This window comes from Crotalus tigris, unplaced genomic scaffold (assembly GCF_016545835.1).
Source record: "Crotalus tigris isolate CLP2741 ecotype Arizona unplaced genomic scaffold, ASM1654583v1 scf7180000017560.2302168, whole genome shotgun sequence".
In the NCBI taxonomy this organism is placed as follows: domain Eukaryota; kingdom Metazoa; phylum Chordata; class Lepidosauria; order Squamata; family Viperidae; genus Crotalus; species Crotalus tigris.
Genome location: NW_024096474.1, coordinates 815645 through 840912, shown reverse-complemented (window position 1 = coordinate 840912; position 25268 = coordinate 815645). Strand labels below are relative to the sequence as shown.

At 42.5% G+C, this 25268-nt stretch overlaps 2 protein-coding genes across 2 annotated transcripts in view; one reads left to right on the top strand and one right to left on the bottom strand.

Annotated features, from left to right (window-relative positions):
• The window catches only part of TNN (tenascin N), a 90947-nt gene extending 71216 nt beyond the window's left edge, over positions 1–19731 (bottom strand). The window contains exon 1 of the mRNA XM_039348537.1: positions 19639–19731. The gene's annotated coding sequence lies outside the window, so the exon portion shown is untranslated. The remainder of the gene's footprint in view (positions 1–19638) is intronic.
• On the top strand, positions 19600–23312 carry MRPS14 (mitochondrial ribosomal protein S14). The gene is made up of 3 exons (XM_039348560.1): positions 19600–19748; positions 20893–21051; positions 22921–23312. Exons 1-3 carry the CDS (start codon positions 19674–19676, stop codon positions 23101–23103), a joined length of 417 nt encoding a protein of 138 aa, XP_039204494.1. The 5' UTR covers positions 19600–19673; the 3' UTR covers positions 23104–23312.
• Positions 23313–25268: the final 1956 nt, after the last annotated feature.

The following is a 25268-nucleotide window of genomic DNA, read 5'->3' as shown; positions in this document are numbered from 1 at the left end:
AGGAACCAGATTTGAATGTGAGTGTGGATTCAATCTTGCAAGGTAGAAGGAAGAGGAAGAGTTAACGAATATTTCTTACCATCCTTCTGTGTATCACAAGCTGATTTTTCCATTTTAAATGTCCCGAGAAAAAAGAGACTAGTAGTTCCTTCAAATTCTGCAGGCTAGAGAAAAGTCTCCCTTACCTTGGAGATGTATCTTTCTTCCAGGTGAGTATCTTATGAGCCGTCTGGTGTGCTCACACTTGCCACAAGGAGAAGCAGGCAAAGGGCCAGAGAGGGATGCCTTTCCTCTTCTCTCCACTGAAGATTTAAACTTCTTTGGGAACAGATCAAAGAACCAATAGAGTTATTGGGTGGTTCCCTTCTGAGTTTTTTTCCCTTGTCAGATGGATGGAGGTGGTTTGGGGGATGGAAAAAGGAATTAAAGTTTCTGTTTTCCTTGTTAAAGCTGAAGAAATTGGGCTGTGTGGTGCAAATGGATTCAAACAGAGAAGTACAAGCATGAATTTGCCCATTTAGGGCGAATCCAAGGGCTTCAGCTAAGTCTGTTGAGACCTGGAATCATATCTCTACTAAAGCATGGACTTGCTGGGAAGCTATTGGCAAGATCCTGCTTCTCATCCCATTTCATGAAATAGCGAGTCCAACAGCCTACCTGAAAAAGCAGTTCTGAAGACAGATAACTTAGCTATTGGGGTTCTTCTGGCTCTTGAATCTAAGCCACAAAACTAGGGCACCCTTTACTTTTAAATTAAACATACCATTTCTTCCTCAAGAAATCAGTGCTTTAAAATATCCAAGTCTCTTGCTTCAATTACTATTTCTTAAAATGGAGCTTCATGCTCTAATCATACATAAAGTAACCTTGCACTTTTTGGTTGTAGACATTGATGAGTGAGATGGGGAATTGCTAGTAGCTTTTCTTGGCAAAAATGAACTGGTTGGCCCAACTCTATGGGGAGAATGTAGTCTCAAAACTAATTTAATGGTAAGTTACAAAGGACTTTAAAGGTTGCACTTTAATTTGCTCCTGAAAACCCGTTGGCCCATGGCAGTCATGTAATATGCTGGCTGACATATAGGCAGCTGCACTTGGAACCAGCTGAGGCTTCTCTTTTTAAAGGCAGCCCCATGTAGAGCTTGCTGCAGTAGTCCATGTGGGTGATGACCAGGGCATCAACCACTTGTAGCTAGGTTCCCTCATCTCAAGTAGGACCACAATCAGCCAGAACTTGGCAAAGGTCCCCTAGCCATGGCTTCCAGTTGGTGTTTCAGCATGAATCATGTATTCAGAAAGACCCCCAAATTATGGGTTTGCTCATTCAAGTGTTGAGCTCCCCCATAGACACCACTTGAGCTTTGATAAACAAACAATAACCCAATTTTACTAGGATTCAATACTGATCTGTTTTCTCACATCCAGATCTTCAGGTCCTTCAGATCCAAGAGAAGACTTTGAAATCCTTAAGTCAAGGTTTCCAAAGGTCAGGGGAGTGGTGTGGGTTCAGAAGGATCCCTGGGGGTATTTAGGAAAGTGCAAGAGCTGCTGTGTAGGTCAGGGATGGATGCAAAATGGGGAGCAGCACAGATTGGAAAAGGTGTGTGGGATTGTCCAAGAGGTCCACATGGGGATGATGGAAGAGTGCAGGATGCAGGTTGGAGAAGGTACATGGGAGGGGGGAAGAGGTGCTCTGAAGGCATGTATGGAGTGTGCAAATCAGAGAAAATACATGAGAGGCAGCACAGGTTAGGGAAGGTGCATTGGTAGAGCACAGGTCAGGGGAGCATGCGGAGAAGTGGCTTAACCAGGAAGAGAATGGAGGAGTTCTTTTCTTCCCCTCCCTCTTTTCCCCCTTGCCTTTCCTTCTCTTTCCAGCAGGAAGGTAAGTGGCTGCTGTTGGGTCTGGGAGGAAGGGAGGGATTGTGAGATTGGCTGGGAAACTGTCATGGAACTGAAGATCACATGATTGCAGCAGCAGCCAAGCAATGCAACAGTAACCAATATTAAGAAAGCAGCTTTCCCAAATATAATTCCTTCAGGAGTCATAGCTCCTGGATTTTGGACTCATTCTGAAAGTTAATCCATTTAAGGTATCTTGGCTCAAAAATTAATACACCATTTTGCCCAGTTAAGAACATGACAAGAGTTTCATATAGATACTATATCATATAATATATAGATAATCAATTCCAATACCTCATTGATTTTGACAGAGTTAAATTTGCTGCATATATACATGCTTATTGCAAGTTCCTGCTGGGCCCAAATAAATGTTGCTTGGTACAAAATATTTTGTAAAATTATATTAGTTCATATACTGTTCGTCTGTGTATTCTTTTTTGGTGCAAATGAGATGAATCATGTTATTGTCATTAATGCACTGACAATCTTGGTTCTCTCCATATGTAGTACTCCAGATACTGAGCAGAGAGTCAAGACTCAAGACCATAGCAATATATGCAAAGGCACAGATGCAGCTGAATTCCAATGAAAATCAGATAAAGAATAATTAATCTAAAGTAGAATTCATAAAACCTTCCCGATTAGCTCTCAGGCATTCCTGTTTGAAAACCCAGCTATACCAATCCCAAAGGAATTACATTAGTTTAGAAAGGAATAAGGCTGTAATCACTGAATGTAGTAGGGCACACTTTTGAAGAAATACATGAGAGGTCACATTGCATCATACTGTGAGAGGAGAGCATAACAAAAGATTATAAAATTATGAAGGGAAAGTTGACATAAAGAAATTGTTCTCCTTTCATATTGCTAGAATGAAATTGCCAACAGGTGCAAAGCAGGGAAAAGAAAGATGCTTACTCAGTGGAAAGGCCACCAGAGTGAAGCTCTCCCACTGTCCCATTCAAACCAGCCACTCATTCAGAAGTGAATTCCTATTCTTTTTTATATATAAATATTTTATTAATTTTCTATTTTTACAAACAAGTGCTTACTAGACAACATGTTGACTGGGTTCATTAATAATTCAGTGGTACAAATAAGCTTCTTCAAACTAAATCCAACATTACACCATCCAATACCTCCTCTCTTCTTCCGGTAATAAACATTTTTTCACATTAAGCAAATACAGTTGAATATCAGCATTTATTACAGTTTTCTAATAATATCAGTGATATCAGTTTAAAATATCTTTTCTAACGAAAACATATCTTAATTACATTTGCACTCAATATCCATTTATTCAGTCATCCTATTTATGCTTTTTTTCAGCTTTCATTTCCCATCCATATTCAAAATACCCCAATCATTTTATAATTTCAAAACAATATATATATTTGGGTAACCCAAAGCTTCCCTTATCAAACTTCTTAGCATTTTCTTATTTCCCTTTTCATGCCAAAATATGATATTCTGATTACCAATTTTATCTATCTAGTTGTGATAATATTTCTATTTCTAGCAATCTATTCTTAACCATATTCAAACATCTAATAATATAACATCCCCTCTAATAGGTCAAAGCTTCTATTTTCTTCAGTCTTACTCTAGCTTTCTTCCTTTGCCAACTAACTTTCCAAGTCAATGCATTTGGATCATCAAATAATTCTTCCTCTATTTTTGTATATATTATTTGGAATAAGAGAAGCAATTTAGTTAAAATATTTTTGGAAGAACTAGCCCAGGGGTAGGCAACCTCTGCTTTTTTATGACTCATGGACTTCAACTCCCAGAATTCCTGAGTCAGCATAGCTTAATTGGTAAACATGGCTTTTAGGGACTGCTTGGTGCCACCTTCACATCACTGTTTCAAGTGTTTAATTTTTTCCCCTTAATTTGATATATTTGCTGTATCTTTTTATGATTGGCGCTGCTCTGTAAATACATCATTACTCGTTTTATCATTTTGTAGAAAAATCATGTATGTTAAGACTAAGTACCGCATTCTCAATCAAGATCATGAAGGACTTAGAACTATGAAATGCTGTATTTGTAAACCGAACCATGGGCATACAGATAGGAATTGAGAAAAAAAAAAGGGAGGTTAATGGAGAAAGCAAATGTGCTATAATTATAGAACAGAAGGAGACACTGATGTCAAGGAGGTGAATGACCACATTTGTGCTTTATCGTGAACCTTCCATAGCATCATATTTTCCACTTGGAAGTCCATCCCACACAATTTTTATGAAAACTCACATCCCAACCACCAGACCTCTGTGGTGTCTAGAAACCCTTACTTGAGGCTTTTGCAATTTCTACTAGCAACTGAATTCAATATAAAGGCATTTATTTGCACTGACATCAGCACTGGGATGAAATCCCTGTACATCATAACCTATCATAATAAGTATTTTTTCCCTCCTCATTCCATTAAGATGCTTCAAAGAATTTCCTCAGATTTATGTATGTAAAGAATAAATAATACATAATAGTTTATTCTGGAATTTAATCGGTCTAGTAAGAGGGATACAGATTTCACATATTTTCCAAGTTAAATCAGATTTACTCAAGTCTGGAGATGAATTTAGAAGAATTGACTTTAGAATCCCAGTTTGTAACCTTATTCTTTCAATTTGTAACCTTCTTCTTTCTCACTTAGCTATTCTTTTCAAATTAAAATTTGCTTTATTTAAAGAATTTATATGGCTACTTATTCCACAAAGTGATCCTAGGCAGCTCACAACTAATAAAAATAATAGAATTATAATACAATAAGTACAGAATCAGACAAGAAATTCCAGCTAGTGGGGCCAGAAGGGTCTTCTCTGCCATGGTTCCTGCCCTGAAGTGTGATCATTTCCCATCTTTCTGGCCTTCCATAAGGGCCTGAAGACCTGGCTCTGCTAGATGGCTTGGGGCCCCAGTGGGGGAACATCACATTGAACTTGGTTGATGAGTTTAGAGGCAATCCACCTCTTCCCTCCTGTACATCCTACACCCTCCCTCCCCATCTTTAACTATAATTCCATTTTGATTGTAATTTTCATTCTCATTGTTTTAAAATCTCTTGTAATTTTAATGATTTCAATACTTTAAGCCAAAGTCATTTTGAAACAAGATGGCTGCAAATAAATTTAAATAAATAAACAAATGGATGGATGGATATCAATCCTTCTTACCAGGTACCAAAACTACATAAGTTTTCTGACTAAACCCTTATCCTAGCTCAGTGTTTGGGGGAAGAGCCATGTCTTTATGGTCCTCCATAAATAATAAGTACACAGTATGTTCAGAACTGGTAGCATTAGAAGGTTCCCATCTGGAAACAACTAGAGATGTTTTTTATAGTCCCTGTACCTAAGTCAAGAAGGCTATTAACTCATTTAAAAAAAAAAAAACCTAAAGGTTTTGATCCTTACACTAGTACTGGTGAAGAGATGATGTTTTACAATTTGGAAGAGGATGTGTAACAAGACTTAAAGCACTTTTTCAAAACCTGTGTTGAAAATGGTCTTCTCCAACCTGTCCCAGTTAACATGGCACTTAATAAAGAGAGGGCCGCCCTAGGTAATCAATTTTAGGAAAAGCTCAGAGGAGATGATAGGCCATAGCTAAATGTTTAATACTGAAATGAAGATTTCAAAGAAGGAATTCTGCATTACAGATGGAAATAAGAAAGTTTGTAGAAGAACCCATGAAAACAGGATGAAACATTAGGACAAACATTGACTCAGAGAGTTCAGTATTGAAAATTAAAATGAATGCCTTATCCTAAAATGATTTTGGAAGTATAATTGACGTATGATGGCATTACAGCAACTGAAATATGCAATTGGTTCAAAAGGAACAGAGCAATGCAGAAAAAAAATTGCAAATTGTTAATATCTACACCTGCTTAAAAATGCAAAGGAATTATTTTACAAATGTTGAAAGCATCTAGATTAAAGTATGCAAAGGAATCTGTTGTGTCCTGGGCCTGATGAGGCAGCTCAGCAGGCCCAGAAATGTTGCAAATGGTCCCCGGCAACCCAAAAGCTGGCTGGGACCAGACTGGTTGGCGCCGGCCTTGCGCACAGGCGCAATGCGTGAACAAAGGGGATTTATGATAGGCTGTTTGGGAAACCATAAAAGGCCTGCGAGCCTGTTGGGTTACCGAGTGGTAACGTGGAATGAATAAAGAAGAACTTGGTTACAACGTGAGTGTGTGTTGCTTCAATGCTGCGAACCCCAAGATGTAAAAGTGGCAACGAAGGTGGGATCGCTGCAAAGAAGAAGACAACCAAAGAACCTAGCCTCTAAAAAGAGCTGGAAGCCAGGAAGTCGGTGCCCAGATCTGCACTCATCTGCCAGTATGCAAACGCTGGAAGTGGGCTTGGCAAATGGGCCTCTTCCCTGCCGAAGTTGCAGCAAGGCTAAGAGAAGCTAGCAATGTTGAAGATCGGCCGGCTGTCCGAATTCGACGTGTCTCACCTGGAGCGTTGGAACTCTTACGTGGCCCGGGTGGAAAACTATTTGCGAGTTAACCAGATTCGAGAAGACGGCTTGAAGGCAGCAACTTTGCTGTGTGTCTGTGGCCAGGACACTTTCGATGTAGCCAAAAACTTAGTAGCTCCTGCGTCGCTTGAGTCTGTAACGTACAGAGACTTGAAGAATATGTTGAAGGACCATTTTCATCCAAAGCTATCTGTGATCGTGTGGAGGCACGTTTTTGAGCAAAGGAACCAGAAGCCTGGTGAGTCTGCTGCAGAATTCATTGCTGCCTTGAGACAAGCAGCCAGGCCTTGTGAGTTCAAGGACCTGGAAGAACACTTACGAGACCATTTTGTCTGCGGCCTTAGAAGTAGAGAGCTTCAACAAAAAATATTTGCTAAGCTGAAGTCACCTTCCAAGATATCTTGCGTGAAGTTGCAGCTGAAGAGGCAGCAGGCGGCGCTGTGAAGGCCTTGCAACTCATCAAAAGTGCTTGCAACTCACGTCCACCCATCAAGAAGACTCTTGAGAAGATTCAGAAGCGGATCCTGAAGAGGAAGTGGACAGACTTCATCAGGCAGCAGAAAGAAGGCCGAAAGCGTGTCCAGACAAGGCCCCAGCATTTCCTCTGTGTCTCAGGTGTGGAGGACGCCACAAGCAAGCTGTCTGCAGATTCCGCTCCGCCATCTCCAGGGCATGTAGAAGGCAAGGCCACATTGCCTTTGTCTGTTTGGGTAGCCAGAAGGTCCAACCTTGGGAAGAATTGTTTCAGAAAGGTACCAGGGTCCCCAGCCAACACAGGGTGGGTTTCTGCGCATCACGCAGAAGTATTCTAAGTACAGGGACACACAAGCCCCTTAAGAATAAACTTCCAGAATTCCAAAGTCAGTATGAAAAGGGAGGCTACGCTCAAAGTGCAGTGTAAGGCTTTTGAGGGTTTCCTAGATGTGGTGGTAGTTGGGGGTGAACATACAAGTCTTATTGGACTCGATTGGTTTGAGGCCCTTGGAATTCAAGTGACTGGGCTGCACAGCGTGCAAACATTGGGCCTTGCAGAAGTCTGCAAGGAGTTTGCTGATGTGTTTAGCTCAGAGCTTGGCTCCTACAAGGGGCCTCTCATTGCATTACGTTTAGACCCAACTATCACACCCATCAGGATCAAGCCTAGAAGGGTGCCTTTTGCCTCAAAAGCAAGATAGATGCAGAACTGGACAAGCTGCTCCAGCAGGGCACCTTAGAACCTGTGGACTCTAGTCCATGGGAAACCCCCATTGTTACGCCTTTAAAGGCTAATGGAGAAGTCCACATATGCGCAGACCATAAGTATACACTGAATAAAGCATTGCAACAGCACGCATACCCAGTGCCTGTTGATGAGGCAACTGCAGAGACCCAAACAATTGTAACACACAGAGGGGCCTTTAAGGTTAAAAGACTGCAGTTTGGGGTAGCGCCTGGCATATTTCAAAGTGTCATGGAATGTACACTTCGTGGTATTCCTGAGGTCTGTCCCTACTTCGATGACATCCTCATTGCTGGGGAGTCATCTCAAAATCTAGCAGAAAGATTAAGGGCTGTCTTGTTGCGTTTCCGCCAAGCAGGCCTTAAATTAAAGCAAGACAAATGCAAAATAGGAGTCGTTTCCACTGACTTCTTAGGCTTCAGGATTGATGCTCAAGGCATCCACCCTGCTGAATCTAAGCTTCAAGCGATTCAGCAAGCCCCAAGGCCCGCATCCAAGAGTGAGCTGCAAGCTTTCTTGGGGCTCTTAAATTTTTACCATCCATTTCTCCCACATAAGGCTGCAGTAGCAGAGCCGTTACACTGGCTCTTAGACAAGCAGGCTCCATGGCAGTGGACTAAAGTCCATGACAGGAGTTTCAATGAGGTTAAGGCCTTGCTCTCTTCAAATGCTGTATTAGCGCATTTCAATGAGCAACTGCCTATGTGCATCACATGCGATGCATCTCCTTATGGGGTGAGAGCAGTACTTAGCCACCTGAAGGCTGATGAGACACAAGTCCCTGTAGCTTACTATTCAAGGACTCTGTCATCTGCAGAGTGGAATTACCCTCAGATTGACAGAGAAGCCTTGGCCATAGTGGCTGGCATAAAGAAATTTCATGATTTCTTATATGGCCGCCACTTCACGGTCTACACAGACCATAAGCCTCTGCTGGGTTTGTTTACCACCAACAAACAGACACCACACATTATTTCCCCACGTATGCTGAGATGGTCGATTTTCCTGTCAGCATATGATTATACACTCATCCACAAACCGGGAAAAGAGATGGGTCACGCAGACGGCCTCAGCAAATTACCTCTCAAACAAATAGAGGCAGATCCTGCTCCTGCTATTAATATTCTTTCCATTCAGGAGTTGCCTGAATCTCCCCTCAATGCTAGGGACATGGCTGCAGAAACTGCCACAGATCACACGCTCATACGCGTGCTGACATGGATCTTGTCAGAATGGCCTGACACGTGTCCAGATGCTACGTTTCAAAGCTTCTGGCAAAGAAGGCATGAACTGTCTACATTTAAGGGGTGCCTGTTATGGGATAGTAGAGTAGTTATCCCAGCCTCACTGAGGTCTAGAGTCTTGTCCTCTCTGCATGAGGGACATCCGGGCATTGTGCGCATGAAAACGCTTGCATGCAGCCATCTTTGGTGGCCGGGGCTTAATAAAGCTATCGAGGCCCAGGTGCACGGGTGCCAGTTGTGCCAACAATCATGGCCTGAAATGTCTCAGGCCCCTGTACATAGGTGGGAGGAGACACAAACCCCTTGGTCAAGAGTACATTTAGATTATGCTGGGCCCTTTCAGGGGCAATTCTTCCTTATCCTGGTGGATAGCCATTCCAAGTGGCTAGAGGTTGTACCTGTCTCCTCCACTACTACTGGCAGGACCATCCAGGTGTTGAGAGGAATCTTCACTACCCATGGCCTCCCTGATGTCCTCCTTTCTGATAACGGTCCTCAATTTACTTCTTTTGAGTTCCTGGCTTTCCTTCAGGCCAACTTGATCCAGCACGCAACATCAGCTTCTTTCCACTCTTCCACCAATGGGCAAGCTGAACAGATGGTGCGCACCACGAAAGACGCACTCAAAAGAATCACGCACGGTAGCTGGCATCACAGGTTAGCAGATTTTCTTCTTGCACACCGCACTACACCATGCACTGCCACTGGAAAGAGCCCAGCTGAACTCCGCTGGGGTTGCTGCCTCATCACAGAGTTGGACAGACTGCACCCAGACCGGGTGGCTTCACAGGTGTCACAGCCATGAGCACCTAGGAGACTTCAGGTGGGCAATCCGGTCTGGGCAAGGAACTATGGTCCTGGACATCTCTGGGTCTCTGCTATCATCTGCAAGATCTCGGGGCTGCTCTGATACGAAGTGATCTTGGGAGATGGCCGTGTTCTTTGGCGTCATATTGACCAATTGCACTGGCAGTTGTCCCCCAATGTTTCCGCTCCTGGCTCTGCTCTCGGGGGGGGGGAGGGAGACCAAGAATAAGCTCACACTTCAGATCAAAATCCTGGGAATCTGTCTTGCAGTGCCTGGGGTTTTCCACAGGGCGCTGTGAATGTCCCAGTGGGTGCTCTGAACAGGAAGTCATCCCAGGGGGTGGCCTGTGCATCCGTAAATGTGCCAAACAGGAATTCTCCTGAGAGGGGATTTACCATAGAGGCAGCTCCTGACTCTGGCACCTCGACCACCTACACGGGGGACTGGAATTATTGGGACACAGCTGCAATGCAGGTCATGTCCGAGACTGGTTGCGGGCTCGAGGAACAAAGTTCCCGGGAGCAATCCATGGTGGAAGAGGAGACCTCCGCTCCACCATTGGGCTTGGGGATTTTCTCCCCTCCAAGAGAACCTGGCTGGAGTCCAGAAGACTCAGCCAGCCCGCTGCAACGGGGTCACCTGTCATTTATGAGCATCAAAGTCCTGGTCTATTGAGCTGACCAGACGGGCCGGTAGGCCAGGCACCATTAAGTAAAAGTCCTGGTCTGCCTAGCCGGGCAGGTGAGCTGACAGGCCAGGCACCCTCCCTGACCTTGCGTAGGTCGCAAAGGACTTAGGCCCCTCCCAAGCATCTGGGAGACTATGTGAGGTTTCTGTCATCACAAAGGAACCTTGCTGGTCTATAACTGGGTGATGGGGATCTACACTTGGTAGAGCATAAACACACTAATTATAATTTTGGAGAGCAGTTTGTTTAAGTTAACTATTATTTTATAAAGATATTCTGCCTGTGTGCTGGGCAGGGGAATTTTTTTTTCCCTGCCAGGGAACAAATGTAATTGTGTGTTTCATCTAGGGGGGAGGGGTGTTGTGTCCTGAGCCTGATGAGGCAGCTCAGCAGGCCCAGAAATGTTGCAAATGGTCCCGGGCAACCCAAAAGCTGCCAAGGGACTAGACTGGTTGGCGCTGGCCTTGCAAACAAAGGGGATTTGTGATAGGCTGTTTGGGAAACTATAAAAGGCCTGCAAGCCTGTTGGGTTACCGAGCGGTAACGTGGAATAAATAAAGAAGAACTTGGTTACAACGTGAGTGTGTGTCGCTTCAATGCCGCAAACCCCAAGATGTAAAAGAATCGATAATAGCAATCCTATGGTTGGTATTATACTACCAATGCAATTTGCCAATCATTCAGAGACATAAAGTAGTAGACACAAATTACACTGCCATTTGCTGGAAGTTCCAGTGCATTTCTTCACCTGTATTTAACTATGGTGCACACATATCCCAGCACTCTCTTTTATTTATAAATTTTATTTCCCCCATTTGGATAGAAGCAAGATGCCACAGGATTCTGTCCCGGGAATACCATACTTTGAATTTTTATTAATGATCTAAATAGTAGATGGAAGAAATGCTCATTAAGTTTGCCAATATAGATCGAATTTGGGGAAACGGTAACAACAGACAACAAAACAAAATGCAGAATAGTTTTAGGAGATGAGGAAAATGGATAGATATTTCATGAAGATAAAAACGTGTACGTTTTAGAGGGAAAAAATCAAGCACCCAGATACTGAATGGCAGCTATGGTAGCTTAGTAATATTATAGGTGAAAAGATCCTGGAATATAATGGATCACTACCGTTTCCCCGAAAATAAGACGTGGTCTTATATTATTTTTGCTTCTTATTTTGGGGGTTCTTATATTTTTGTGATACCTGCCTCATCTCACAGTGGCGGTACAAACAGCATCATCTAGCAGGAGCCCACGTGGCTGCCAGCTTACTTCTTCTGCCGCCACAATGAGGTGAGACAGGTGGGGGAGGGAGTGGAGTTCAGTCAGACCTTCAAACTTCACAAGATCTATTTTTTTTTTCGCGAGAAGTTCTAACTGAACTTTTTTTAGTCCCACAAACTTCGTTTCCCTGCAGTAGGAAAGAAATGCGACAGAGATGGAAAGCAGATTAGGGAAGAAATGCTTTTGGAAAGAGAAAGGAGCTGGACGGTGGTGCACCAAACTCTACAGCAGTGCCAGGAGGAGAAGCAGCAGAAAACGGTGCTGCAATTTCCAGAACAGAGAAGGGAGACGCAGAACGATGCAGGGCAGCAAGCAAGTGCTCTTCTCTGCTCTGCATCTCTGTGTGGAGCCGCTCCCCTCCCCATTCTCCGTTCTCTCCAGTGGCAGTGATGGAGGGCTGGTGGAGGAGGTGGCTGCCACCAGGCAGGTAATCTGTGGGGTAAAGCGCGAAGCCCACTGTCGACACACCCTGCCTGCAGCCTCCCCGCCAGCACCACCGCCCATCCTGCACAGCCCCGTGTAGAGAGAGCCCCGTGGCTCCCATAGCACGAGGGGCAGCCAGCCGCTGCCGCCCCTCACACCTCCACCCGCAGCACCCCCGCCACCCCTGCCTCTTGCGCCCACATCCATTATTGCCCTAGCAGAGCCGAAGATCAAGAGAAACTTACTGCTCCAGTCTCCTCCGAGTATTTTCGGAACTAACTAGGAGATGGTGTAGTTGGGTAGCAGGGAGGGGTGCAAAGTTCCTGCCAATTCGCCTTTGCTGCAGACAACTTGCATGTGCAAAGTTTGCCAGCCAGGTGTTTTGGCACGCTCAGCAGCAATTCCTATTGGCTTTTTGAAAAAAAACCATCAAAAAAAGATGCCGGAACGCTGTTCTGAGCGTTCTATGAGAAAAAAAAGCCCTGCAGATTAGTCTTCAAATATCAAAAAGGAGGACATGTAGGAGGACACTTTTCGAGGGAGGACAGACCTTACAAAAGGAGGACTGTCCTTTCTAAAGGAGGATGGTTGGTCACCTTATTTAAAAATTCCTAAACTGAATTGGTTGGCCCTGATGTCCTAAATAGCCCCTCTGACTCTATGATTTTGTGATTTAATGATTCTATTTTTGGCTGTGATAGAATTGAAATGATTGCACTAACCCTCTAAAAATTCCCTCTTACTTATGAATAACCATTACTTCAGTTATGTGAAGTCTGAAAGTCAGAAAGCTGTAATTGCTAGTTATAAAAGGACATGGCTGACAACAGGACTTTTTTCAGTCACTAGCACCCCCTAAAGTACATTTTGATATTAGAGCCACAAGACTTAAGTAATTTAAGTCTTCTAATCATATGTATTCCTTGGAAAGAAGCAAATGTTCTACTTTGAAAAAAACTTGATCTACTATTGCAAAATATAATTAGCTGAAAAGGAAGGAAGAAAGATTTCATATATATTTAAATGCAGGTGGCTGAACAGACACCACTTTGACAAAAGAATAAGGAGCTGGTTAATCACTTCTCTGAACACCCAGAGGCATAGTATCTATTTTATTCAAATGATTACAGTTATATTTCTAGAATTTTTTCTTCTTTCAAAATGCTGGGGTGCTGCTGTTGAAGTGGTTCTCAACCTTTTTAATGCCGCGACCCCCAACCGGTCGTAAGTCGAGGACTACTCAACTGGTCGTAAGTCGAGGACTACTCAACTGGTGCAGCACCGTTTGCAGAATGGGACTTTTGTCAGGCTCAGCAGGGCAGAGACAGCCTGGACAATTCCTATTGGCTTTTGAAAGCCAATAGAATTAGACTCTGTTCAAGAGAGTCTATTCTATTGGCTTTCAAAAGCCAATAGAATAAAAGGGAGTAGCACAGCTAAGGAAAAGGGGGAAAAAATGACAGACTGCGTTGTTTGGCAACCCCTGTGAAATGGTCGTTCGACCCCAAATGGGGTCCCGACCCACAGGTTGAGAACCACCGTGCTGTTGCAATCTGAAGTAGCTCATGATTGCCAATGGTCTCTGCAGAAATCAAGGCAGAGCCTTCTCAGCCTCCTGGAATGATCCTACGGACGTCACTTCATCCTCTACTTTCCAGAGGAATTGCAGCCAATACAACAAAGAATTTTACTTACATGTAAAGGCTACTCAATTGTTATCATATCCATTTTTGTGGAACATTGTCCATTCGATCAGACACCTGAAATTTAATCTGAGAAATACTACAAACTTAACAAGTGACAACAGGGGGTGGGAAGGAAATGGAAAAGAGAATAATAATCTTCAGCAAACAAAAACAAAGAAGGAGTTAAATGTGACATAGATTCCCACCCAGAATAGGTAGCTAAGTTAAGAATTGTGAAAAGTCTCATCCTTGGTTTTATTTATGGAAACAGAATGTTGAAAAACTCAAATGTTCACCACTAATTTTTAATACTGTTATCTTGCAATTTGTCTTATTACTGAAACGTCAGTAATCCATAGAATAACACCAGCTCCATAGAATAACAAAGTTTCCCAGCTATAAAAATCTTACTAGACTTACTCATTTAAGGTTTATAGCTAGTTTTATATAATTATTATATTAATGTTGGTGTTATTATTATTATTAATTATATTACTATTATTATTAAATATTATAATAATAATAATAATAATAATAATAATAATAATAATAATAATAATAATAATTGGGTGCAATCCCAAAACAACTGGAGCACCACTTGAATACCATTGGCATTGACAAATTCGCTATTAGTCAATTGCAAAAGGCGGCCTTATTAGGAACTGCTTCCATCCTGCGACGATATCTGTAATACCATCAAACATCCACATCTGCCTATCCCAGGTCCTGGGTAAGGACTCGATAGGTAGACAAAATGCCAAATCCAGTCTGAACATCTGGCTGACTGTGCGATGATCGATAATAATAATAAAAAACTTGGAAGGGACCTTGGAGGTCATCTAGTCCAACCCCCTGCTCAAGCACGAAACCCTATACTCGTGGTGGCGAACCTATGCCACGGGTAGCACGCAGAGCCCTCTATGTGGGCATGTGTGCCATCGTCCCAGTCCTAGGTCTTCAGCTGGATTTTATAAAATCTTTTTGCTTTAGGCCTCCACCATCGTGTGCAAAAAAAAAAAAGGTTCAATCAATCAATCAATTTCAACTTCTCACGGGAAAAAAAAAAGATCTCGCAAAGTTGGAATTGATTGATTTTTTTAGTCCCACCCAGTATGCCATTACCACCAAAGCCATGCCCACCCAATGGGCCACACCCACCCAATGGGCCACGCCCACCTGGCACCCGACGATACATAAGTGGGTTTTGGGTTGCAGTTTGGGTACTCGGTCTCTAAAAGGCTCGCCATCACAGCCCTATACCATTTCAGACAAATGGCTGTCCAGTCTCTTCTTAAAAACTTCCAGTGTTGGAGCATTCACAGCTTCTGGAGGCAAGTTGTTCCACTGATTAATTGTTCTATCAGGAAATTTCTCCTTAGTTCTAGGTTGCTTCTCTTTTTGTTAGTTTCCATCTATTGTTTCTTGTCCTACCCTCAGGCGCTTTGGAGAATAGCTTGACTCCCTCTTCTTTGTGGCAGCCCCTGAGATATTGAACACTGCTATCATGTCCCCCCTCGTCCTTCTCTTCGTTAAACTAGACATACCCAATTCTAGCAACCATTCCTTATATGTTTTAGCCTCCACTCCCCTAATTATCTTTGTTGCTCTTCTCTGTACTCTTTCTAGAGTCTCAACATCTTTTTTACATCATGGTGACCAAAACTGGATGCAGTATTTCAAGTGTGGCCTTACCAAGGCATTATAAAACGGTATTAATACATCACGTGATCTTGATTCTATCCTTCTGTTAATGCAGCCTAGCACTTTTATAGCTAAACTTTATTTGGTCTGTCATGCCCCCTTCGGAGCCTGAATCTGCTGAGGAAAATGATCTGGAACTAGAGCCCATGGAGGTGTCTGTGGCTTCAGAGGAATGTGGGGAAGAGCAGCTGAGGCAGGCCGGGGCCTTTCAGGATTGGGACAAGATGAACATGAGACAGAGCTCAGGTAATGAGCCAAGGCCACCCCTCCTGATCCTAGAGCACAGAGAGTGGAGAGGAGGGAACAATGCAGGCAGGCTCAACAACTCAGGAGGAGAGTGTCCCACCCCTCTCCACAAGGCACACCTGGAACTGAGACTTAAGGAGACGCTGTGGAGAGGGGCATTTGTCGGGAACAAATGCTGAATGCTTGGAGTTTTGTGTGCCGTTGCTGATCTTGGAAACAATTCTCTGATCTCTTGTTCTGTGTTGTAATTTCTGCTTGGAAACCCTGAAACTCTCACCATTGGACTGGCTGACAAACTTGATTTGGTGTTCAAAGACCTCAGATTGAATTTTGGCTTCTCTTCTGAAACTGCTCAGGCATGCTTGTATTTCCACAGATTCGTTAGATTTTGTATGTTTCTTTCCTTGTTATCTACATGGCCTTGAATAAATTACTCTTCTAATCTAACTGTGTGTGAGTCGAAACCTGAAGGACGGCTTGATCCATACACACAGTTTCCCTGCCTGAAGAGTTAAAAACTTGTGAAACTACTTGCACCCAGAGGCTGCTGAAGGTGTGTGTGTCTTACTTTGTTCTGTGGCTTGCCAGAAACGTGGGAGCATTTGGGGAAAATTGGAGCAAATAAAGGGCAGTTTGAACTGCCAGCTGACTGTTTTGCCTCTGTGCTGTGCCCTGGGTCATTACATGGCCCTTAGTTTGATCTAGCACTATTACCTTCTCAATTCCTCCTATCCGAGTGCTGAATTGTGTCAACTTCAAAACCAAGCATACAGACAAAAAACACTAATCCAGAATTCCATTTATGTATTCTATTTGTACATCAAATTAACTAACAGTTATGACTCTAGATTGGTTTACTAAATCTAGCTGCTTGGGTTAATATAACATATAAAATACATATTAATATAGAATGAAAAAACACCCTGCTTCAATACTGGAATGCTTCAACACTGAAAGTTTTTAAGAAGAGACTGTATAACTATTTGTCTGAAATGGTATAGGGTTTCCTGCCTGAGCAGGGGGTTGGACTAGATGATCTCCAAGGTCCCTTCCAACTTTTTTATTATTATTACTGTTGTTGTTGTTGTTATTATTATTATTATTAATCATCTCAGTCAGCCAGATGTTCAGACTGGATTTGGCATTTTTGTCTACCTATCGGGTCCTTACCAAGGACCTGGGATAGGCAGATGTGGATGTTTGATGGTATTACATATATTGTGGTAGGATGGAAGCAGTTCCTAGTAAGGCTGCCTTTTGCAATTGACTAATGGCGAATTTGTCAATGCCAGTGGTGTTCAGGTGGTGCTCCAGTTGTTTTGGGATTGCACTCAAGGAGCTCATTACTATTGGTACTACCCTTGCTTGCTTTTGCCACAGTCTTTCTATTTCTATTTGTAGGTCTTTGTATTTTGTTATCTTCTCCAGTTCTTTCTCGTCTATTCTGCTGTCTCCAGGCACTGCCACGTCCACTATCCAGACTTTTTTGTCTTTCTTATCGACAATTGTTAAGTCTGGGGTGTTATGTTGCAGGTGCTTGTCTGTTTGAATTTTGAAGTCCCAGAGCAGTTTAATTTTATCATTTTCTATGACTTTCTCTATTTTATGATCCCACCAGTTTTTGCTTACAGGCAAATGATATTTTTTGCAGATCTTCCAATGCACCATTGTTGCTACTTTGTCATGCCGCTGCTTGTAGTCAGTCTGTGCAATCTTCTTGCAACAGCTTACCAAGTGGTCCACTGTTTCTTCAGCTTCTTTGCATAGGCGGCACTTACTGTCTGTTGCTGTCTTCTCAATTTTGACTTTATATGCATTTGTCCTTAAGGCTTGGTCTTGTGCAGCCAGAATTAGTCCCTCGGTCTCTTTCTTCAATTTTCCTGCTCTTAGCCATTGCCAGGTCTTGTTATTATCTGCTTTCCGAGCTATTTTTTTAATGTATTGGCCATGTAGTGCTTTGTTTTCCCATGCCTCTATTCTGTTCTTCATTTGACCTTTCTTGTAGGCCAGTTTGGTCTCTCCAGTAGTCAATAAGCCTTCCTGATATACTAATTTCAGTGCATCTTCATCATTGTTCTTCAGATATTCTTCCAAACCTATTTTTTCTTCTTCAACCATCTGATGTACTTGTAGCATTCCACGCCCACCTATTTGCCTTGGTAGATAAAGTCTGTCAATGTCACTGCGTGGATGAAGGGCATAATTCATTGTCATTATGTTTCTGGTCTTCCTATCCATTACTTTTAGTTCTGCTTGAGTATTATTATTATTATTTACTATTATGAAGAAAAAGCCCCGTTTATAACAAAAGTCTTCTAAGACATAGAAAAGCCAAATAAAATTGCACAAGCAGCAAAAGGTAAAAAGTAACACCATCTCTAATTTTTTGTTTTTCCTCTCACTAAAAGCTATCAGATAACTAGCCTCCGGCAGACTGGCGTGGACTTTAGCTTAAAGAAAAAAGCAACGAAGTTGCAATCAGAGGTCTGAGTGACTCTAGCTCAATGGTGGCACACAGAGCCCTCTCTGTGGGCACACACACCATCACCCCAGTCCTAGCCCTTGAGCTGGGCTTTATAAAACCTTTTTGCTTTAGGCCTCCGCCGTCGTGTGCAAAAAACCCAAAAAGGTTTAATTAATCAATTTCAACTTCTCACACGAAAAAAAATAGATCTCACAAAGTTGGAATTGATTGAACTTTTTAGTCCCATCCAATCTGCTGTTACCACTAAAGCCACGCCCACCCAATGGGCCACGCCCACCTGGCACCCGACACTACATAAGTGGGTTTTGGGTTGAGTTTGGGCACTTGGTCTCTAAAAGATTTGCCATCACTGCTCTAGCTATTGCAAAAGCAAAAACAATGAATGTAGCCTGTTAATTTACAGAAATAGCTTTCCAGAGGCTCTAGATGGGCTAGGGGTAAAACCGGGGCATTTTTTCTCATAGAACGCCCAGAACGGAGTTCCGGCACCTTTTTGGGATGGAACCTTGTAGGGTAGGCAAGGTGGGTTGTATGATGTGTATGAGTTTCCACTTTTTTTTTTTTTTTTTTTTAGAAAAAAAGCACTGGGTAAAATTACATCTGTTTGACCAGCTTAAGTCAGGGAAGCCGACACGTTACACGCATTAATAGCCTTCATGAAACATGCTAACCAAAATCAAATAAATACACAAAAGCAAGCCTCCAGATTACAGAACGTTGTAAAAAACTATATAAAAACTCATTTATTCAATGAACCAATTTGCCAGCTGACCCGGAACTCATTGTTGCTGTTACCAGTAGCATTGGCTTCCGAAATAAATCAACCTCCTTTCCGATACGTTAGTCTCCCGGCTTTTCATTTCATCGGCCTGATCGTGCTCTCCCAGCTGGAAAAAACGAACCGCAGGGGCAATTTCTTCCCACAGTTTATAAAAAAAATAACCACCCACATTTGGTTTACCAGTGAGGCTGAATTTTGGGAATTCAGCCGCACAGAGATTTGGTCTCTCAATAAAAGTTTCCAAAGAAACAACCCTTTTAGCCTGCTGCAACGAAAGCAGTCTTGTAATATCTGAACAACCAGGCAGTAAATCGTACACGCAATTATTTGAGAACGCAAAGCAGGCACAATCTAGCCTTCTGGATGTAACTATGTTTGTGCAAGTTATGTGTAGATAGATTATATATACACAACTCATACAGGCACACTTATACACACGCATATATTACTGCACACACACACACACACACACACAAACGGAGAGAGAGAGATTTTAATTCTGTGGAACTAATAAGAGCTCCTACACTCAACCTTTAAAAAAAGCTCAATTCATAACATCCGTATTTTGTTAAATTTTGCCGCCATTCCCACGAACCTCGCTCGCTGCTTCCGGTCACCCACCCACTTCGGCTTCCCTTTCCTTTACGTCTTGTCCGCATTTTTACGCACTGGCGGGTTAACTTCTGCCTTGGTGCGAGCAACGCATGCGCAGTTCAAATAGTGTTGCTACAGGGAAGATGGCGGTAGTATCCTTGATGCTGCGATCGGCGTTTCGGCAGGTTAGAGTCGCGGCCGGGAGCGGCTGCTTTTCCTCTCGGTTCCTCACTTAGCGAGCTGTCCTCGTTACGTCAACTTTCACTTCTGCCGGGTGCTTTTTTCCCCCAACAGTCGCTCCGAGATAAGCCCAGCCTTGAAAGTTGGGGATTTGGGGGCTGGAACGTAGTGCATGAGCCGTCGACCTCCCAAGAGTCCTGTGGCGGATTCGTGTGGCCTGCCCTTTGCAGCCTTTTTAAAGTTCTTATATCTTGCTCGTATTATGGTACTGAAATTGAAGTCGCCAAGAGCTGAATTACCTGCTGTCTAAAACGGCGCGGACTAAACTAACCAGAAGGTGCCTTAAAATCAAGCTTATGAATTGGGAACCCGAGGCTAACGTGATTTTTCTCTGCTTTTGCCGCCACTTTGCTAGAACTCGTTAACGGAAGATGCAGCTGATACGCTAAAACTAAGAGCTTTTCTTATTGCTGAAGTGCAGTCCCTGACACTTCACATTATTGGCCATGCAGTTGTTAGTTGTAGTTTGAAGAAATTGTAGCAAATTGTTCTGTAAAACTCCTCTGCCCTTATATAACAGAGTTGGAAAGGACCTTGGAGGTCTTCTAGTCCAACCCCCTGCTCAAGCAAGAAACCTTAGACTAGTGGTTCTCAACCTGTGAGTCGGGACCCCATTTGGGGTCGAACGACCATTTCATGGGGGTCGCCAAACAAGGCTGTCCGCCATTTTTTTTCCCCTTTTCTTTGGCCACGTCCCTGGCACCCGGTGATGTATAAGTGGTTGGGGGTCACCACAACATGGGGAACTGTATTATGGGGTCGCGCCATTAGAAAGGTTGAGAACCACTGCTTCAGACCATTTCAGACAAGTGGCTTTTGAGTCTCTTCTTAAAAACCTCCAGTGATGAAGCACCCATGATTTCTGAAGGTGACCTATTCCATTAGTTAATTGTTCTCACTGGTCGGAAATTTCTCCTTAGTTCTAGGTACTTAATTTCCAACCATTGTTTCTTATCTTGCCTTCAGGTGCTTTGAAAAATAGGTTGACCAGTATGATTGTTTTGTTTTTTTAAAGATTTCAAACATTAATACTTGCATCAGCATACCCATTTGCCTGAACAAAAGCTGATTGTAATTTCTTTTTATTAGTTCTTCCCCATGCCATGTGCTGGTCAAATAAGAGGTTATTATGTGGACTGGAGGATGGTACGTGATGTTAAGAGAAGGAAAATGGCTTTTGATTATGCAGATCAGAGATTACGGCTGAATTGCATTAGGAAAAATAAAATTTTGCCTAAAGAACTCCAGGTAAGAAGCATATTATTTTTGTCAAGGGATTATGAAGTGGCACAACAAGAAAACTTGTTTGAAAATTTATCTCATATGCTTGACTTTGGGCAGTAAATAGTTAGAACCCCAGATTAAAAATAGCATTAACACCACTAAGTGTTATTTAATATTTAATATAACCATGTCCAAGAAATAGGCTATATCTGAGCCCTAGGCTTGATGGCAAACCTAAATTTGTAATGTGTGAAAGGCCAGCAGGATTGGTGCAAATTTAATCTTTAGTGCAGTGGTGGCGAATCTATGGCACGCGTGCCACAGGTGGCATGCAGAGCCCTCTCTGTGGGCACACGCACCGTCGCCCCAGTCCTAGGCCTTCAGCTGGGTTTATAAAACCTTTTTGCTTTAGGCCTCTGCCGCCATGTGCAAAAAAAAAAAAGGTTCAATCAATCAATCAATTTCAACTTCTCACAGGAAAAAAAAGATCTCGGAATTGATTGATTGAACTTTTTAGTCACACCCAGTTTGCCGTTATCACTGCAGCCACACCCACCCAGCACCCGATGATACATAAGTGGGTTTTGGGTTACAGTTTGGGCACTCAGTCTCTAAAAGGTACTCCATCACTGCTCTAGTGGGATGTTGTTCCAGGGGCTAGGCAGCACAGCAGCATCTCTTCCTGGACCCTGCCAGATGATAGTCTTGGGCAGATAGGTTTCTGAGTAGCTGAATCCAACATGATGGGTAGACACCGGTGCATCTTAATACTAAATATATGTTTAATAATAATAATAATAATAATGTATAATCCTCTTACATTAATTGTATTTATTGGGAATGTGATATTGTGCCCCTCTGTTAAAGAATCTCAAATGATGTAAAATGCTATGTTCAGACAGTTAAATTGTAGTTCTTTTTAAGTTTTAAAAACTTACTTTCCTCCTTTAGTTTTAATTACTAGTATCCTTTTTAATAATAAGGCTAAGCACTAAAGAATTAATGCTTTCGAGTTGTGGTGCTGGAAAAGACTCTTGGGAGTCCCTTGCACTGCAAGATGATCAAATTAGTCAATCCTAAAAGAAATCAACCCTGACTGTTCTTTGGAAGGACAGATACTGAAGCTAAAACTCAAATACTTTGACCACCTAATGAGAAGGGAGGATTCATTGGAAAAGTTGAGATGTTGGGAAAGATTGAAGACAAAAGGAGAAGATGACAGAGAATGAACTGATTAAATAATGTCATCGACACAATGAATATGAATTTGAGAAAATTCCGAGAGACAGTGGAGGACAGGGGCCCTGGCATGCTATGGTCCCTGGGATTGCAAGAAGTTGGACATCATAGCAACTGAACAACAACATCCTTTTAATGTGCTAGGGCAGTAGAAGAAGGGGACGACAGATAATGAGGTGGCTGGATGGAGTCACTGAAGCAGTAGGTGTGAGCTTAAATGGACTTCAGAAGATGGCAGAGGACAGGAAGGCCTGGAGAAACGTCCAGAGGGTCGTGCTGGGTCGGACACGACTTCACAACTAACAACAACATGCAATTAGAAAATTCTATGCAAAAAAAATCTAATTATTCAGAGATATCTTGGATATTTTAGTTGAGAAACAATGGTTCCACTTCATATCTAATTCTTATTGGAGTAGTTAAAAGGATTATAGGACTTCATATGAAGGATTCAGTGTATTTATTCAGGGAAGAGAATAAATACAGATTAAAAATCCTATGATCCCAGATTCTCTACCATGTCAGTTTAGGATTGGCAGTTCCAGTTGAAAACAGTCTTTGAGATTCTTCACTCTCACTCCATGTGACATAATTGTACAAATTTTTGGTTAAGTATAGGAGGGGAATTTTACATTTTTAAAAAACTTGTTGCAGGAAATTACCGATAAGGAGATAGCTGATCTGCCCCGAGATAGTTGCCCTGTGCGGATCCACAATCGATGTGTTCTGACATCCCGACCTAGAGGTTTGAAAAGGAGATGGAGGCTCAGCCGAATTGTCTTCCGCCATCTGGCTGACCATGCCCAGCTCTCTGGGATACAGAGGGCAATGTGGTGAGCTGCAAGCAAGTAATCTTTTCAAACATTACAAAACTGAGTCCTGATTGAAAATTCCTGAATATAATTCATGGTATGCAAGAATGAGAGATGGTGAATGCTAATCATGTTGACAAGGATGTCAGTCTGATATTATGAAAATGTAAACCTACTTTTGCAGCTTAAGAGAAGACATAAAAAATAAACTATCACTGATTTGACACTGGTTCATTTCTTGTACTTGAAATATTTTTTTAACTTTATCATTGCAATTTTGAAAAATAACACTGCAGGTTATAGCCAAGTTTACATATCATAACTACTTGCAATAATTTCCTGATTTTTATAACATAAAAATAAGACTTCAGAAAAGATTAGGAGAGTTCTAGGTAGAGTAGAATAGTACTGTGTTCCCCGAAAGTAAGACCTGCCCTGAAAATAAGCCCTAGCTTGATTTGGGGGTGGGCCTAAATAAGCCCTACCCAAAAATAAGCCCTAGTTTTGGGGCGAGGTGCAGACCTAAAAATCAAGCTGGGGATGTGGAGCTGCCCCATGCGCCCCACATCCGCTTAACCGTTGCAACCAGCCCCCCCCCCCCCCCGTGAATTGACATCTGCCTCGCCTCACCAGCCCACGTCTTCTGCGGTGCCTCCGGCTTGCATTTTGCCATGCAAGGCCTTCCAGAAAGGCCTTTACAGCCAAGAACCGAGTGGTGGTTTCAATCTGTAGCTTGGTTATTGGCTGCAGAGGCCTTTCCAGAAGGCCTCTGACAGCAAAATGCAGGCCAGGGGGGTACTGTACACATCAATCTGGAGCTCCATTCTCAGCTGCAGAGGCATTTCCTTCGGCTGCAGAAGAAGTGGGCTGGCTGGGCATGGTGAGAGTGTGGAAGGTGAGAGCATGGAAAAGACATCCCCCGAAAATAAGACCTGGTGCCTCTTTTGGAGGTTAAAAAAAAATAAGATCAAGTCTTATTTTCGGGGAAACATGGTATATGCATGGCCCAAAACTGGTGTTCAGAAAAATGGGGATTTAAGTAGAGAGTACAAGTTGAAATAAATTTATAGCTCATCCAATACCCATTCCTGCTCAGTTGGTGCACATCCTCACTGAACAGACATCTAGTCTATTTGAACTCCCCATTCCACCCCCCACCCCCCAGCAAAGGAAAATCTCCATTGGTTTTAGGCAGACTGCCATTGTTTAGCTATAGTTACTGCCAAAAAAAAAACCTTCCCTCCCAACATTTTATTTAAAATTGTTGGTCTTTTGCCTGCTTTTAGTATGACACCCATAAATATTTGTAAACCTTTATGAAATCTCTCCTCAGTCTTCCTTTTCAATGTAATATACCTTAACTGTTCTTAGGGAATGATTCACCCTCATTCTCAAAGCATTTCTGTGAATGTGTTCCAGCTTTTTGTTCCTTTTATTGTGCTCAGAAGTGCTCTATTTGAAGTTCAACCAGTGGAGTACAATGACACTATTTATCCTAAAATCTGGAGTGAATGCTCTCATTCAGGAACCCCTTGAAGTACTACTGTTGGTGGTCCCTGGTACCACCACAAGCACTACCAAATGAGGACATGGAATCCATCTCTTAGATAGAGGCCATTTAATCCAAATTGTCATTGTCCCTTTTGAACTATGATGCCTGCAGCTGAACACAGTATTCCAAGTGGGACTTGACCTGGCCAGAGTAATGTGAAACAATAACCTTCTATAATCTGGACTCAGGACACCTGTTAATGTACCCCAAAATAGCAATGTTCCTTTTTAACAACTAGATCACACTGATGGCTTTTATTTATGGGCACTCAGATTCTTTTCACATGTATTACCACCAAGTCAAGTCTCATGAATTTATTATTCTGCCTTACATTTTTCCTAGTCACATGAAGAAATTTATATTTTGCATATTAAATTCCATCCTTATGCCTGCCTACTGAAAACCCTGTCTTTGAATTTTCTATCTAAAGTATTAGCCATTCCTTCTAATTTTGTGTCATTTGCAAATTTTTAAGTTTCTTAACTCCTTCATTCAGGTAAGTGATGGAAGTGTTAAACCAGTAGAAGTCCAGGATGGAGCCCTATAACATTCCACTCAGTACTCCTCTCCAAGCTTTGGTGGTCATTAATCACTTTTGAGTGCAATCATTCAACCTACTGCAGACATGTCAAACTCGT